At 41.8% G+C, this 17,623-nt stretch overlaps 1 protein-coding gene across 1 annotated transcript in view; it reads right to left on the bottom strand.

Annotated features, from left to right (window-relative positions):
• The window catches only part of CABCOCO1 (ciliary associated calcium binding coiled-coil 1), a 158,887-nt gene that overhangs the window by 115,343 nt on the left and 25,921 nt on the right, over nucleotides 1-17,623 (bottom strand). Inside the window, exon 4 of the mRNA XM_075588579.1 lies at nucleotides 16,186-16,330. Within this exon, the coding sequence (XP_075444694.1) occupies nucleotides 16,186-16,330 (145 nt within the window). The remainder of the gene's footprint in view (nucleotides 1-16,185; nucleotides 16,331-17,623) is intronic.

Raw genomic sequence — 17,623 nt, 5'->3', positions numbered from 1 at the left:
GCAAGTCCTCATTGTCACGGGAGCTTGTGCAGGGTTATAATATAACACAAAAATAACTGGGTTGAATCGAATGCAACTTAGATATAATAAAGAAAGTTTATTCCTTGAAAAAGGTGAACACACAAAATATACAAATAACACACAGAATATGAACACTTACTTAGGGTTTGGACAATGAAGCAATCCGGATCTGGATTGGCAATTCATTCACGATATAGGATACAAAACGAAGGCAAAACGAAGACAATGGGCATAGGGCTTACACTCATTATATGGGGTTTCAGCCCTATCCCTTAACATTGGGTGCCAGGTATTGGTTATCAATTACCTCCACCCAATTACCCCTTGCCACCTCACGTGGGAAGCAAGGTAATACCTGCCCACAGGGGTGGGCATTATTCTAATCAGGGGCTCATTTCCCTAGCCCCACTCCCAAAAGACTGGCGTCTCCTAGTCTGCCTTTTGGGTCCCTGGACAGAAAAACCTTTGTCTGGAGGCATGATTTCTAATACCTACAGAACTACTCAAGTCCTGCTTTTCCCCTCCCTAGCATATACAATCAGGGTGGTGGGAGCCTTTGATCAGGGGTCTTGTTGTAGACATTGTGTTGCCCCCTGACTATTAACATACTGCAGAGCCAGTACCTTTCCCGGGCTTTTATGCCAGACACCAAATACAGTACATTTCAACAATTATATATATTATTAAAATAATCCGTTCAGCTGGGCCGAGCGGGCTGCAAATTGCCAGACCCTCATGCCGGAGGCTATTCTACACGGTGGCCAATTTTAAGCTTGCTGGGACCCACCGAACCGGAGTTATAGAAATACACTTTAAATGCACATTTACAGACATTGCATTTATCTGCCATTGAAGTCAATGACAGAAACCTAAACTAAACAATTAACCTGCCTCTGTTCTGTTGCTCAGAGAGGGTCAGTATTTCCCGTGCAGTAATGCCGGAATGATGACTACATGCTGGCCAAATCCCAGCTCTCTTGTCCTCAGGATAAGTTCTTAGAGACAGGACCTAAGGTCTAGGGGCAAAAAGAATTTTATTCCGGGATGCCCTAGAACAAAAGATTCCCACGCCAATTGGACATGAACTTGACTGAGGCCTGATCAAAGCTCTTTTAAGACATTGTTTCCGCTTTTGCGGTTCTGCGGTCTGGCTGGCTGCCAGCCCGTTCCTGGAGGTCGGAGTCGAGGAATCCCCATTGAAATGCATTACTCCATTCACTTTCAATGGGGAAATGCCACTCCTTCTCTCGGGTGCCACCTGCAGGTCTTCTGTGATATCGGGCCCAAATCGCCGGAATCTCCATAGGGTTACATGGGGCTCCAATGGCGACCTATGGAGAGACTGCAAAATGGAGACTGCAAAGGCGGGAAAGGGAACAAAGGGCTATAAACATGTAAATGATGAAACCTCAGCAGAGGAGAAACGCGTTGAGTGTATCCTGTATCCTGTACCAAGAGGGAGGCTGATTGCAGCACGACCTGTTGTTTGTCCAAGCACGGCACCCGTCATCTAATGTCACCCGGGGATTTCACCGGAACAGACACAGACGGGAAGAAAGATCAGCTGAGAGAGCGGATGGGGTGTACTGTTCCAGCCACGAAGCTTCTGTTTGCCGGCGTGGATCATTTTATGATCAATTTGCTGTTTTACCTACCAACACCATGTGAGTGTGTTTTACCATATTTTTAAGATAAAGCTTTTACTTTCTGATCGCACTATGGTTGGTTCTCTTTCTTCATTATAGTAATAAGGAATTTATCTGTATGGAGAAGCCAGGCACGATGCCATCAAAATACCTTTATATATACCACACAAGAGAGAGACTTGTGAGTACACACTTCACCAGAATCTGAAGAAAAGCATCACTTTAATTTAACACAGACATATTGCACTATATTTTGTGTGTTTTTTGTCTTTTACATATCTGCGCTCCCCAAACACACCTGGAATTCTACAAGTTGCTGTAGAGAGCCTGATATCTATGTACCAGTCTTGACTGCATAGTCAGACTGAGGCTAACACGCCAACGGTAGCCGTGATGCTCCACTGCAGGTAAGTAACATCTTAGATGGTACAGCGTTAAAGCAAAGCTGAAACGGAGCACGCAGGGACAAGTGATCCACAGTAAGTATACACAGCGACAGCAACTGAGATCCAAACCCCTTCACAGCATCCAGCACATCCGCTGGTCCGAGGCTTATCGCTAGAATTGTAAAGAGCACTGAGGGTCATACGATCTTCCATATGTAGGTGTAACGTCGGTTAACACCACCCAGCCTCCTCCGTGACATCTGGCGCGTCCACAAATCAGCTGTAGCAGTTCACTTCAGTGAAGCAATGTCGGTCAGCTACCATGAGCAACATAGATGCGGTGTCACAGGAAAACTCCAACGGCCATTTCGCCTATTGGCTTCTTCCGGGAGTGTAATCTCTGTGATGAGAAGCTGTCACTTTTTTTTACTTATATTTTACACGTTTTTGTTTTTTCTGTGATTATTAATCAAGTGCATCTGTTTATTTATTCTTTTGTCAATTTGAGTACTTTATAGAGAACTTGCTTTTTTCTTTTTGTGATATATATATATATCAACCCCGTTATAGCGTGGTGCTTGGGGTCCAAAGAAGCACATCACATTATAAGTGGATCGCAGAGGGGGAGAGCTGGGATAACCGTTGATCACGAGAGGCACAAAGTCCAGGTGAGTCACGGTCATATCACTCATCCGTTCATCGTATAGTGAGGAATGCACAGCCATATGTAGCAAGTAACTGCAGGAAAGCGGTGAGGTACCAGCAACGCACCCCGACGATCGTTTCACCGTATGGCTTCCTCCGGGAGTGGGGTCGACACTGAGCAGCGATTAATTTTTAAAGAATCCACCTTTCTGAAGTCATCTGTCACATGTTCCAAACTCGCCAATTGGAAGTAGGAGAGATGACACCCATTATTCTGTTACAAAGTAGCAGAAAATATCTGAAACTAGAGCCGCGGCTGCTTTTATTTTATCACTTCTCGGTTATTTTTCGTTGACGTTTTCCGAATGCCACACGCTTCGCCGTGTTCATGCGGCGTTCATGCGACATTCATGCCGCATTCATGCCGGCGTCACTCGCACTTGATCTGTTTAATGATAATGGTTCGGATTTAATTGGTTGCAATTCTTCGCGTATCCGCCAGGTGGCAGATGAATGAATTGTAATGAATTCTAATGTGTACACTACATGTGCTTCAGTAATGTGTCGACTTGCAGGTGTTTAAAAAATACCACAGTGGTCTATTGTGAATTGACCTTGGAACTGAAGAAATTACAATACTGTATCAATTTAGGCTTTTCATATTAAAAACTCAATGCACGGTGTCTGGTGTTCTATTCTATTGTTCAGAGAGTTCCGAGATGAGTGCACCACTGCAGTCCGTGTTCAAAAAACTCGACATAACGTACGCTTATTTAATATGGGCTGCAATTAATGCCGCAGATGAAAAGATGGCCGCAGTTGGTCAAATTTATCAATATTTTATTGAAAATTATGACTTTTACAAATTTTCACCGGATGCTCATGTGTGGAAGTGTGCAATAAGGAAGAAGTTATGTATCGATCCGTGTTTTTTTCATATTGCTCCTGCACACGGAGTTACAGGAGGAAGGTATTGGTGTGTTGCGCCAGATTTTTCCAATGTCTTTGATCATGGAGACTTCAAAAGGCGAAAGGTCATGGTAAAACCAACTAAGAAGTTACTAGGCCATGCCAAATCAACTGAAGATCCAGCAATTCATAATCAAGCTGTTACAGCTGCAGCGGCCGTTATTCAAACAAACCACAGCGATGATTTTGTGTGCTCTGCTGTACTCCACACAGCATGAACGCGGCCAATCGCCCCAGGCACCCGCGCTTATCGCGATTGCTTTGTTGAATTTCATGGATTCTGTTTCTTTGGGTGCAATGAAAGGAATGAATTGCAATGTGTACAGTACTGTGCTACTGTGTCAATTTAAAGCTGCAGTTCAGGCAATATCCTGCATGTGTGTTTTTTTTAATAAATCAGTTCTGTAGTAAGAAAAAATACTTTTAGCATTTTCTGTTTTTAAAAAAACAACTTTGAAAGACCAATTTTCTTGTATTCTATTTTAACAACCATTTGCTAAGGCACTGCCCCTTCATGTCCTGTCACAAGCCCTGGCACACCCCTTTGTCAGCCCTGCCCTCCCTCTAGCACATGTCAGTGCAGGAGTGCTCATGAATATTCATGAGCTTCCACTGAGTGACAGAAGCAGAAGAAAAACATATGCCAGCTCTAATGATGTCACCAAATTTCGCCGATCAATACATGGAGAACGAATTGACCTGCAGCTATGCAGTTCTTTAGGTAAATAGAGATTGCCCACATGAAACTATTGAAGTAAAAAAAAAAATAAAAAAAAAAAAAAAGACTGAACTGCAGCTTTAAGGTGTTTAAAAACCAGAACTCTAAAATGCCATTTTCTGCACTCGCGTCTTAAGGCGGTAAGGTTGGAAGACATCCCGCGTCATGACATCGGTATTCCGGTGTACATAACGCGTGATTTGTTTGAATAACAGCCGCTGCATCTGTACATGGACATTGACTGAGCAACAAACTATTAAAGATATGGCATCTCTATTGGAAGAAAATGAAGATGATATTCCCAGTGAATTGAAGAACGTGATGCACCTAAAGCCCCAATCATCATTTTGCCCTCCAATGCAAACTTGTTCTCAAATTGAGATTTTTTTTCTGGGTTGGTTGCTAATGCACTTTCTCAATTACCAGACTCTTAAGTAACCTTACAAAATCAGAATGGTTGGTGATTCAGGACTTGAAAAAACTAACCACTATTGAAATAAAACCCTCAGATAAGGGAGGCAATGTTGTTCTGTGGCCCAAAACCATGTTCAAATAGAGGCATTTAAACAGCTCTGTGACGCCAATCACTACAAAGAATTATTTGGCGATCCGACTTTAAAATTCAAAAAGTAACTTGATTGAATATTACATATATTACATGATACACATGTATCCACCATCAGGATGGCCTACGTGCCACCAAGCATTTGTTATCAATGCAAAATCTGAGCAGTCATCTTACCAATACACTTATGCAATTACTTTATTTTGTTCTCACACATAATTATTTTGTTTTCAAAAACTCTTTTTATTTATAGATCTGTGGAATGGTGATGGGCGCCACATATGCACCCTCCTATGCCAATTTGTTCCTGGGGTGGTGGGAAAGAGAAGTTGTGTTCTTTGATGTCAATCAGGCACTGACAGGGCATGTTTTGTTGTGGTTGAGGTACATCGACGATATTCTGATACTCTGGAAGGGCACTGCTGCGGAGTTGTCACATTTCGTCAATGTCCTCAACCAAAACACGCTCAACATCAAACTTACTTTTCATTTCAGTGCCTCCCATGTTCAGTTTCTCGATCTAAGTATTATTACTAATTCTGGTGGAAGTGTCCTTACAGACATTCACCGGAAGGAGACATCCACCAATACTATTTTGCATGCTACCAGCTACCAGCTACCTCCTTATCTGATTAAATGAATACTGAATGGTGAGTTTTTGCGACTGTCGTATATGCTCTATACTTGGTATCTTTAATGAGTGAGCTAAAGAGTTGATACAAAGATTTCGCAATCAGGGTTATAGTAACAGAATTATGCATCAGGGGTTCAAACGTAGTTTGGGTCAAGACAGGGAATCCCTGTTACAACCGCAACACAAACAACTGCGATCTAACAAAATTAGATTCATTAGAACTTATACTGTAAGTCAATGGACTCAGCTTAGGAATATACGTTAATTTAACTAGAGGGTCCCATAACCTTAGGGATAAGTTGATTAAAAGCCACTATGTCCTCCTACATGCAGCAGGTTTCTCACTTCATATGATAGGAGATGTTTTTTCAAACGTGCTCAATGCTCTGCATGCAAATTTATAGTTCAAACAACAACGTTCAAAAACCCTACAGGCACTAGTGAGTTTAAAAATTGCAATTTCTCAACAGCACATCGAAAGGTGTTATTTTTTATCTTACCTGCTCGTGTCATCTTAACTACTATATGTTGGCATGACTGCTGGAGAGGTTAGATTTCCCATCCTTGAACACACTAGAAACATTACAAATGCCCAGCAAGACTGAGGGTCTTTTAAAAAGATCTCATCTGTCGCAAGACATTTTATGTTGAAGCATGAGTCTGATCCATCATTTTTATCGGCGTTTGCGATTGACAGAGTTTCTCTGGGTATTAGAGGCGGTGACTTGGAGAAAGCGTTATTAAAGAAAGAGTGCAGGTGGATAGTCCAATTGGGATCTATGATGCCGGCTGGCCTCAATGATTACCTCAGATTTGCAATGTTTCTGTAAAGCTTATACCTCTCAACTTATCTTTTTTAAGTTTTGTACATATTTGTCTAACCATGTTGCTTTTTTGTTATAATATGTACAGTATCCTTTATAGGATCTGTCAGTCTTCTAAATATCTTTCTACTTAGTTTCAGATATTTTCTGTTACTTTGTAACAGAATAATAGGTGTCTTCTCTCCTACTTCCACTGTGATTGGCGAGTTTGGAACATGTAATAGTAATAAAACCAAAGGATAGCTGCTTCCGTATCCAGCTATCCGCTCCCGCCTCTCTAAAAAGCAGGGTGACGTCACAGATATGCGCCCACCGACGATCATTTCGCGTCTCACTGACGCTTTCTCAAGGAGGCCACCATTACAGTGGCTAGCTCCCAGAGGATTTTTTATCCTATATAGAGGTACCTTTTCCTACTCAGCAAATTAAGTTCTGTGGTGTTCATCAATACTCCACGCTGAGTAGGGGTACATAAAACGATGTATACTTGCACTAATGTATTTTTAGTTAGGACATTATATTAAATATGTCCATAGCTACCTAGTTGGTTATTAACACTGAGGTGGGCGCATACCTGTGCGTTATTCTGCTTGTTAGAGAGGCGAGAGTGGATAGCTGGACACAGAAGCATTTATTCTTTGCCTACATTATTATTAACACTAGAGGCCACCATTACAGTGGCTAGCTCTCAGAAGATTTTTAAACTACATAAAGGTACCTTTTCCTACTCAGCAAATTAAATTCTGTGGTGTTCATTAATACACCACGCTGAGTAGGGGTACATAATACTATGTATATCTGTATCAATGCATTTTTAGCTAGGACATTATATTAAATACCCACTTTATTCTAATTTTCCCCTTATCCCATTATCCTCCTACACATCCCATATGTGTTTCTACCCATGTGTTTCCTGTTCTTTTGGTGTGGCGTTGTTAGTTTGTTGATTAATTTGTGCACTGATTAAATTTTCTATTTTTGGTCAATTGCCAGTGATTTTGATTCTATTATTAGGGAGTGCTGGATTTTTTTCAGTAGTGTATTATATTGAATATGTCCATAGCTACCTAGTTGGTTAATAATATTGAATACCATTTCACTTACTCAGTTAATTAAACTCTGAGGTATTCACTAACACACCTCCCTGGGTAAGGGTATATTACATCTACAAGCTAGTGTTAACAGCCACTCTTGGATGTGCCTTATTCCTCCCCCTCCCCCTTCTCTCCCTTCTCTTCAATGAATGTTAAACACTTTGGATCAGTATTATCTATTATAGGATGTCTTACTACCACATCTAATTGACCATTGAAGCAGTTGAAGTAATCACAGATCCATAGAGCAGCGGTCTTTAACCAACACCATATGTGAAGACTGTATGATTAATGCTAAAGCATCTGGTTTCATTATTAAGTGACAATTATTTTGAGGACCATACACTGCTCTAATAAGACATCGGTGTTTGATTACACTATATGCCACTGTTAATAGGTTTCGCATATATCTTTACGGTATAAAACACTCGACCATCAGTATCTTGTATTCATTGTCTACAAACTAAGTTAACTGTAATTTGCGAACCACTCTGAGCTTATCAACCCCCAACATATTACACCCAGCTACATTGTAGCCTACCCTGACATTATTCAGGTATTTTAATTGCGTTGCTAACACTCCTACAATAAGGACTATTTCACCAGCCTGAGCTATGACTTATACGTCATTTCTTTTTTGATTGTATCGAGAATAGAATCAACTTGGCAAGACCGTAGCCAAATTAATCCCTGTTACATGTTGTACCAATAACCCTTTATATGACATTATACCTGTCTAAGAATTAATTGCTATCAACTATTTTGTTGTTAATACACCGCCCAGTATATACCTCAGCATGAGACCACACAATTAATGTGGTTAGACAGCATGGTGTATATGGTGCTTGGCCTTACATTTATTGCACACCATACTGAATAGTATATACACCCACTAATCTGATTCACCTCCCATATTACCATCTAAACCGGGCAAAGGTGTCAGATATCTACAGGCCAATAGTCCCTTTGTTTTACCATCACAACAACCAAGGTCTGGTTTGGGAGTGTACTGTTTAATATTTGTTTTATCTCATTGGTTTTGTGACCAGTTGTTATAAGTGTTGTTCGTTTGTGTTTTGTGTCTACTTTTATTAATTAGAATAAACCATTAAAGGTTACGTTTTATCCTTCACACATAATACATCACTTTAGTGAGTGCTGGTATTATAGGGGTCCCTTTGCACTTGCCCTGGCAAGTGTGTGTTTGCTTATCTACACATGTACCCATTTTTTATAACATATTATAGCTGTTATTTGCAGCTACACTTACTGGACTTTACTATCTTTAGCTGTGGACTTGTTCACGATCACCATTTTTTTCTGCTAACACCAGTCAATTAATGATTTCATGTGCCGAATTTATGCACAAGCATTTTTCTTTACTCAGGGCAGCTCTGTTCCACTAAGTGTATAGCGCATCTATCAAATATGGCCGTCCGATGACGACAATTTAAGGGATCTTTTTGTTCCCCTATTTTTGTCAGGGTTAGAGCTATAGCTAGGATTTGTTTTGCATTGATACATTGTTGTGCATTTAGCACTTTATTAGGACTTTGTGCAGTCCCATGTTTGGTGGGTTGTTTATTTGAGGGTTTGTTGTTCTTAAACTGCCTTTTTAATTTTTGTGTTGCTTAATAAAATCTGTCAATTATTTTATATATATATATATATATATATATATATCAACAAATGCACATAGCCGCTCGCCAGGGGTGAGTGCATTTTGACCGCTGTCGAGTGTTACAGGCGGCAGGGGGTGCGACATTGTAGACGGACGTTCACAGAGGTACACAATTGGGAGATGTTTATAAGGTGAAATTATAAAAAGGCTTTATTGTGCCGTTTCCTTTTTTATCAGGAAAACATCCAAACAAGGGGGGGGGGGCAAAGCTTCCATTCACTTGGGAGTATTTCTAGTGAAAACACTATTCAATTAATTCACATCTCCCTTAGTCAAGCATTTCTCCAAGTCCCCAAACACATAGCATGAATTAAGCAGATATAGAAAGTCTTGTAAATAAAAGTCTTATCTGTTCCTTGTGGTTTGGAGGGAAAATCTTCTCACTTCCTGGTTCAGCTTCAGGTGTAGTAGTTTTCCCGGTGTCTTGAAATCAGCTCTGCTGTGCAGAGCTCAAGACTGGTCAGCTCCAGAGATCGGGGTTTCTTTTGGTCAGTCTCTCCTGGGACTCAAGAACCTCTGCTCTGTCTCTCCAAAGGTCAGCTCTCAGTCAGAGCTAAGGAGGAGTCACTTCCTGTCTCAAAGGCAGGCTTTTTGTAAACAATCTAATCAGGCAGGTGGTGTTTAATAATTAACTACCACACTGCTAGATTAAAGGCACATTACTGAACAGGGATAAGTCCCCTGTTACATACCTCCCCTGTTTGTGGGAAGCTCAGGCTTACCACGGCTAAAGCCCATCCTTCCACTCTCATTCTAGATATCTCTGTGACTTGAATGAGAGTGGATGGAGGAAGAGAACCCTCTGTCCCGCTGGGATTGGAGCCCTTTCTCCAGTTTATTTTTGTCTCCTCCCGAAGATGCTTGAGATCAGCACTCCTCAGTCGCTCGAGGAGGACTTTTTCCACGTAAAGTCTTTTTATCGCGTGCGCGGTCTTGAGATTTCTGTTGCGTCGGGCACTCCTCTTTTTGTAGACAAAGTGTATGGCAACAGTTGTAAAGCAGTTAGGACTAGCCCTTAGAGTTTTCTGCTCTTGAAGTGGTCTTTCTGCAGCTTCTCCACACCACGGAGTCGCCAGTTCAGCTTCTTCAGCTAAGGATTCTTCTGGTTTTGATTCTGCACTCCTACCTCTGTTTGTTGCCTGTTGGGCAGCTGTAGGTTTGGCTAGTGCTTTCTTTGGTGGCTCAAACTTCGTAATTTTGTTTTGAAGTTGCGTGGAGTCCCCAACCCTCACTGTACCCTTGTCCTTACGGGCATTAGTTACTGTGGGATACTGGTGCTTGGGCAGAGCCAATACCTTTTTCCGTATTGGAGGAATCTGTATCAGAGTCTCCTTCGTATTCTGGAGCTCTGTAATTTTTGTCGTCAATGTTGCCGCTGCGTCTGTTTTCTCCTTGGGGTACTGACTCAAGGGTATGGAACAGTCTCTCTGTCTCTCCAGCTCTTGCTCCAGTTTCTGAGCCTTCTCACGCTCCCTCTCATACAGAGTCACCTGGTATCGAAGCTCCGCTTCCAACGATGCTCTGAAGACATGCAGTATGGCCTTTAGCTCCTTATACTGCTCTGTGGGGACGTACTGGGTATTCAGACGTTCCTGCAGCACTTGAATTTCTTTAGCAGCCTGCAGCTTTTCTTCCTGCAGTGTTTGCTGCTTCTCCTCAGCATACTGGAGGTGTGTACGCAGACTTTGCAGTTGGTTCTGCAGTCGGTGCTCTGCTTCAAACTTTTCCTTGACTTCTTCTGTCAACTGAAAATTTTCTTCTTTCAGTTTTAAGTTTTCTTTGTTTAATCTTGAATTTCTCCTTTTTCAGTCTCTGTATTCTTCAGGGTTTCTTTGCAGTCCTACTTCCATTTACGCACATCTGCTTTGAGAATGACACTCTCCTGGCGTGAGACTTCCTACTGAGAGACTTTGAGATCTGTATCAAGATTACCAATAGTTTCTTTGGCAATGTCCAGCTCCTCAGTGAGACTGTGTAGTTTCTTTCTGGAAACTTCCAGGTCTGTGCGGCAGCTGTTGGTCTCATGATGTGAGGCATCAAGTGCTCTGCGGAGTGTCTGAACCTCTTTCTGAGATACGTCCACTTCTATCCGGACACTGTTGACCTCCTGTTGTGAGGCATTCAGCTCTATACGAAGAGTGTGAACCTCTTGCTGGAAGACTGTCATCTGCTTCAGTGCCTCCTCATACTTCCGCTTCAGCGTAGCCACCATTTTATCAGATTGGCTCTGCTTTTCATCCATGGCGGAAATAGTAGCCTTTGCAGTATCTAGCTCAGTCTTGAGATCGTCCAATTCGGTCTTGGCCGCAGAGTAAATTACGAGCACAGTCTTCTGTAGCCCAGCATTATTTTTTCTCTCTCTTCCTAATTCTTCACAGAGTAGATCACAGTCATGCCTGGCAATTTTCAGGGCGTCTTCAGGGCTGGTCAAGGGATCGTCGCTCACTGGTTCTGGCTCCGCTTCCCTGGGATGACTGGTTGAGGGTTCCTCACTTTGGCACCGGACAGACACTTCTTTGGGGTACACGACTTCTGCCTTGGGCCCTCTGGATATTCGGTTACCCGCGGGACGAATTCTCCATTTTCTCTAGGCTGCAGGGCAATTCGGTCCCCCTTTTCCTCCACAGGATCTGCGGACATGTCTGTTCCTTCCACGGTAAGTGAAGAACTGCTTTTCTTTTTCCACCTTTTTCATTTGGATGACACCGTCCCTTCAGGGATATTGGGGTCTCCATCTTCATTTGAAATTTTATCAGCTTCATTATATACGCCAGTCTTTTTTTACAGCTGCTTTAGCTGACAGAAATATTCGGTGATCCCCTGCTCCCGCTCTGTCTCCTGCTGATCATATTTGTCATCAAAGGGAGCGGTCTTTTCTGTTCGTGCCGAGTTCAGGCACCCCCACCATTCTTGGGGTGTTTTGTGGGTGTGACTCGGTTCGGGTTCCCCGTAAGAGATATCTTCCTCTTTATTGGACTGGAAGGGCCACTCTTCCGTGGGGTAGGGTTCATTACAGGAACGCTGCATCTTGTCCTCCATTTTTAGGCTATCAGGTGTAATTTTCTTCCTGACCTCAGGAGGTGCTATTGCAGCTGTTGCCACTGTATTTGCTAGAACCCCCAATTGTGGTAGTCCTACAGATGGGCAGATTTTGCTTGTAGAGGTCGTAGCTCTCACAGGCATCTCTTTCTTGGGTATTTTTTTTTTTTCCATTATCAGCAGTGCTGTGCATGCATTTCCTTTTATCAGGTATACAAGATGTGCAGTTGCTAGGTAAAAAAGTCTATTTGCTATACACCATTTACTTGCTAGGTGCAATCCCTCCGCTTCAGCAACAGAATTTGGTTTTCTGCCTGAGTTCAGTAATTTTCAGTCTCATCTTTGGGTATTATGGCATTCACACTTCACACTTTGGGTGTCTGTTTTGCTCCCAAGATAATAGGCATACTTTTTTACTTGCAGAAAAAAAAACATTCTTTGCAGTGGACTCAACACTCAGCAATTGGCTTTGAAAAACCTTTTCCTTTATAGGGCAATTTTACACTCAGTATTTGTTTGCTAAAAATTCCCCTGCTTCAGCACAGTCTTGTATCATTTTCACACTTTTCTGCATATACTCCATTCACTTCTGGTAGTCCTATGCGGTGTGGCAACCTTTATTTGCAAAATCAGTACCACTCGTGGGTCACCATCTGTATTCACTGCTTCAGCGAAACTTTTGAAAACAACAAACACCTATCCCTTTTCAAGGGCTGACTCACTTCTTGAACCCTGACTATGGCTGAAAGGCAAAACCCCTATTTCAATGACCATATTACACTTTGTGATAGGCAAATTAAGGTTTAGCTACTTCAGCAGTCTCTTCTGGGTTTTTGTAAGTTTCAGTGCAGTGTGGTTTCAGTGGTGTGTATCCCTTTAATTCCAATCTCTGCTGCATGAGGTTTTTTTTTTTCTCAGACTGTTTGTAGGCAAAAAGCATAAAAAAAATTTCACAGAAAAATCTCCGGTCCTTTTTTACTACAAAGACACCTCTTGTCCCACCTCGGATACCAAATTTTATATATTATATATATATATATATATATATATATATATATATATATATATATATATATATATCGACCTATGCACATAGCCGCTCGCCAGGGGTGAGTGCATTTTGACCGCTGTCGAGTGTTACAGGCGGCAGGGGGTGCGACATTGTAGACGGACGTTCACAGAGGTACACAATTGGGAGACGTTTACAAGGTGAAATTATAATAAGGCTTTATTGTGCCGTTTCCTTTTTTATCAGGAAAACATCCAAACAATGGGGGGGGGACAAAGCTTCCATTCACTTGGGAGTATTTCTAGTGAAAACACTATTCAATTAATTCTCATCTCCCTTAGTCAAGCATTTCTCCAAGTCCCCAAACACATAGCATGAATTAAGCAGATATTGAAAGTCTTGTAAATAAAAGTCTTATCTGTTCCTTGTGGTTTGGAGGGGAAATCTTCTCACTTCCTGGTTCAGCTTCAGGTGTAGTAGTTTTCCCTGTGTCTTGAAATCAGCTCTGCTGTGCAGAGCTCAAGACTGGTCAGCTCCAGAGATCGGGGTTTCTTTTGGTCAGTCTCTCCTGGGACTCAAGAACCTCTGCTCTGTCTCTCCAAAGGTCAGCTCTCAGTCAGAGCTAAGGAGGAGTCACTTCCTGTCTCAAAGGCAGGCTTTTTGTAAACAATCTAACCAGGCAGGTGGTGTTTAGTAATTAACTACCACACTGCTAGATTAAAGGCATATTACTGAACAGGGATAAGTCCTCTGTTACAGACATCTCACAGATTTTTCCTGCATCTCTCTCAAACTTCATTGTCTCCCCCTGCATCTCGTGTGAAAATGGCTGCGCGGCGTCAAAATGAAGCCACGTTGCCATGACAATGGGACACTACAAGACGGCATGACGTCACCTAGCATCTCGTTGTCATGGCAATGCAGAGTCATTTGATGCTGCGCAGCCAATTTCACACGAGACGCAGGGGGATACACTGAAGTTTGAGAGAGAGATGCAAGAAAATGCTGAGGATATGCCACACCACACCAAAGCACCCCGCCGCAGTAAGACTTGACAGCGGTTAAAGTGAGGTGGGTGAGAGGGAGGGGTGTTACAATAAGACAATTTTTTTCAGGGGGCGGGGGTAGGACAAGTTTCTTCTTTTCAGGCAAGTGTCTTCTTTTCAGGCAAGTGGCTTTTTTTCCAAATTTGTTGAGCCCTGTACAGCTGCAGCGGCATGTATTCAAAAAAATCATGGCGCCGTTTTCGTGTGCTCTGCTGTACTCCATGCAGCATGAACACGGCCAATCGCCCCAGGCACCCGCGCTTATCGCGATTGCTTTGTTGAATTTCATGGATTCTGTTTCTTTGGGTGCAATGAAATGAATAAATTGCAATGTGTACAGTACTGTGCTACTGAGCTACTGTGTCAATTTCAGGTGTTTAAAAACCAGAACTCTAAAATGCCATTTTCTGCACTCGCCGCACTCGCGTCTTAAGGCGGGAAGGTTGGAAGACATTCCGCATCATGACATCGGTATTCCGATGTACACAACGCGTGATTTGTTTAAAAAACGGCCGCTGCGGCTGTAAATATATATATATATATATATATATATATATATATACATACATATACGAGTTACAGGCCCCGTTATAGGGTTCCAGTATCCCGGTGGCCATGTTTAATTCTCCCGCAACACGGCCCACGTGATCAGGGGATTTAAACAAAGCAAAGGGATAACGGGGCCTGTAACTCGGGAAACAGGTGGTCTCCGGACCTGAAATGAATGTGATTCAGCTTCGGAGACACCCTGCTACAATACTATGTTATCAAAATAAAAGCAGCTTCATTACCTTAGTGGCTAACCGCTAAGGCATTGAAGGGGTTAAGCCAGACTACATTTTTTATTGAGGGTAGAGGGGGTGAGTGAAAAGGGTAGTTGCCCCAGGGTGGGTGGTTGGCCGATCGGGAAGGTTGCGGGAGGGGTTAACCCCTTCATCACATTAGCAGTAGTAACTACTATGGTAATGAAAGGGTTAACCCCTCCCACTATCCACCCAAGAGGCCCAACCACCCACCCTGGGGCAACCACCGCCTTCACCCACTTCTGCCCCAATAAACACTACAATACAAACATCAATACAATACATTGAACTGCCCCCCCCCCCTCCTACACATACTCCATTTGTCCAGTAATGGACAAAATCCCTATTAACCATATCTGGATAATAGCTCATTTGCCCATTAAAAATTGAAACATAACCAAAACATTACCGAGCAAGCAAATAGTAAATTAAAGTTCTACTTAACCCTTCCAGGATGAAGGCCATCTTCGTTCTCCTTCTCCTCCTCGTCTTCCTCTTCTTTAGTGGGCACCAACAGTAAAATAAATAAACTAACTACCGGCTACTAACCCTTAAATCACCTTAGCGGTTATTAACCACTATCGTAATTAAGGGGTTAACCACCCCGCTACCCACCCTACTCGGGGAAACTAACCCCACCCCCTTTACCCATTGATTGGCACAGTGGCACACCTATGCCCTATGGGCATGAGTTGCCACTATGGCAGTCAATGTGCAGCTGCAAATAAAAAACAAAACAGCACCAAATAAAAAATGACATTCAATTTCAATTTAAAAAAATGCCAATAAACTAATTGATTGGCACAGTGCCACACCATACCCTATGGGCATGATTTGACACTATGGCAGTCTATGGGCAACCTGCAAATAAAAAAAAAACCAGCAGCAAATAAATGACGGTTTTGCCTTTTTCACGTTGTACAACAACACGCCAAGAAAATAAATATGTTACAAGTTTCTAAATATATATTAAGTAAAGGTAAAACTGTATCTAGCAGTTAATGTCCTACTGAGGATAACACCCCTTTTAAGAAGGACATTACAGTATAAAACAGTGTACCTGCCACTCATTTTCTGTTATGATGGGGCTTGGGACAAGGATTACCTCATTTTAAAGTAGCTGATGATATCTCTGGCTTGGTCAACGTTAAAGAAACTCAGGCTGCCCTTCTTGTCAGGGAGACATTGTCCTATGCCAGTCAGTGCTCTTCCCATCTCTTTTAGGTTTTCTTCCAGTGACATTTGTGTGGCTGAAATGTATAACAGAAAACTTTTAGAAACAGAATAAAAATCTATTTTAAAAGTGTTTTACTATGTCTCCAACACACTTAGCGGGATTCATAAAGCTCTGATAACACTTAGCTGAGATCGATCGGCATTAACTGCCATTCAAGTCAATAAAAGTTCATTCCGGCTGAGCTCTGATACCTGTGATCGGATCTTCACGGCTTAGCAAATGTAGCCCCGGAAGCCTATTCAGTCAAGAAAATGAGCTGTGAGGTGTCTTCCAGCCCACAAGATGTCTTATTGAGTAACACCGTCTAGTTAATACAGTATGCCCCTTTATGGCCCATTCACTTGAACAGGCTGTAAGGTGTTTTCAAGCACGAAAAGTGTTTTAGTTAAAATGGCCCACAATATGTAGAAATATCCAAAGATCCATTCCAGCTTTGCTAGGCTACAGAGCAAGTAGGTATGCTGTTAACAGAGCTACATCTGTAATTGTTTGCATTTCTAACGTTAAAATCCCTGGGATTCCGGAGGTTAAAAAAGTTTAACTCAGGGCAGAAAGTACTAATTATACCGGCTGTACAGTAGGTCATAGGGACCTTGCCCAATTTCAGCCATCAAAAGTTTACAGGAGTCAGAAAAGTTTAACATTACATGTATTTCTATATATAATTTGGAAAACAGATATATTACTTTTTTTTACATCATCTCAACTGAGGTTTCCTCTACAAATGGACTATGTTAACTTTTTTTAAATCTAGAAACCTACAGGCTGGATTTGCTATTTAAAAAAAATCCAGCTGAAGAGCAAAATATTCACATTACACAATGTAACAAGAGTCTATATATTTTTTTATTATAGTGTAATAGTATTTTTGATGTACCATTTACAAATTATTAAAGTACATTATACATGGAACTTCATTCAGGTGTTTAAAGAGGCAATCCAAGCATCTTAAAACCTTTTGTTTTTTAAATATATGCAGCATTTGATTACTTTTATTGAAAACTAATTACCTAAGCTGTCGATTTATTTGTTCTCCCGTGATAGATCAACGAATCCTGCTTCCCAGGGTTCACTAAATGGCTGCCTTTCAGTTTCAATTAATCATAGAGTCAGTGTAACTCAGCAACTACAATGTATTCTTATATAACTAAAGCAACATTATCTATTGTTACCGTTTACAACTCAAACTGCTGAACATTGACAACAAATTACCCGAAACAGGAAAGTGTTGCAAAGATCTTGTCCTGCTGGGGAGCTGTGCTAAAACATGCTATCGAAATCAAAAGATGCTCAGTATATTAAAACT

Source organism: Ascaphus truei, chromosome 2 (assembly GCF_040206685.1).
Source record: "Ascaphus truei isolate aAscTru1 chromosome 2, aAscTru1.hap1, whole genome shotgun sequence".
Taxonomy (NCBI): Eukaryota; Metazoa; Chordata; class Amphibia; order Anura; family Ascaphidae; genus Ascaphus; species Ascaphus truei.
Note: the sequence above shows the minus strand (reverse complement) of the source record. Positions and strands in the feature narration are given on the sequence as shown.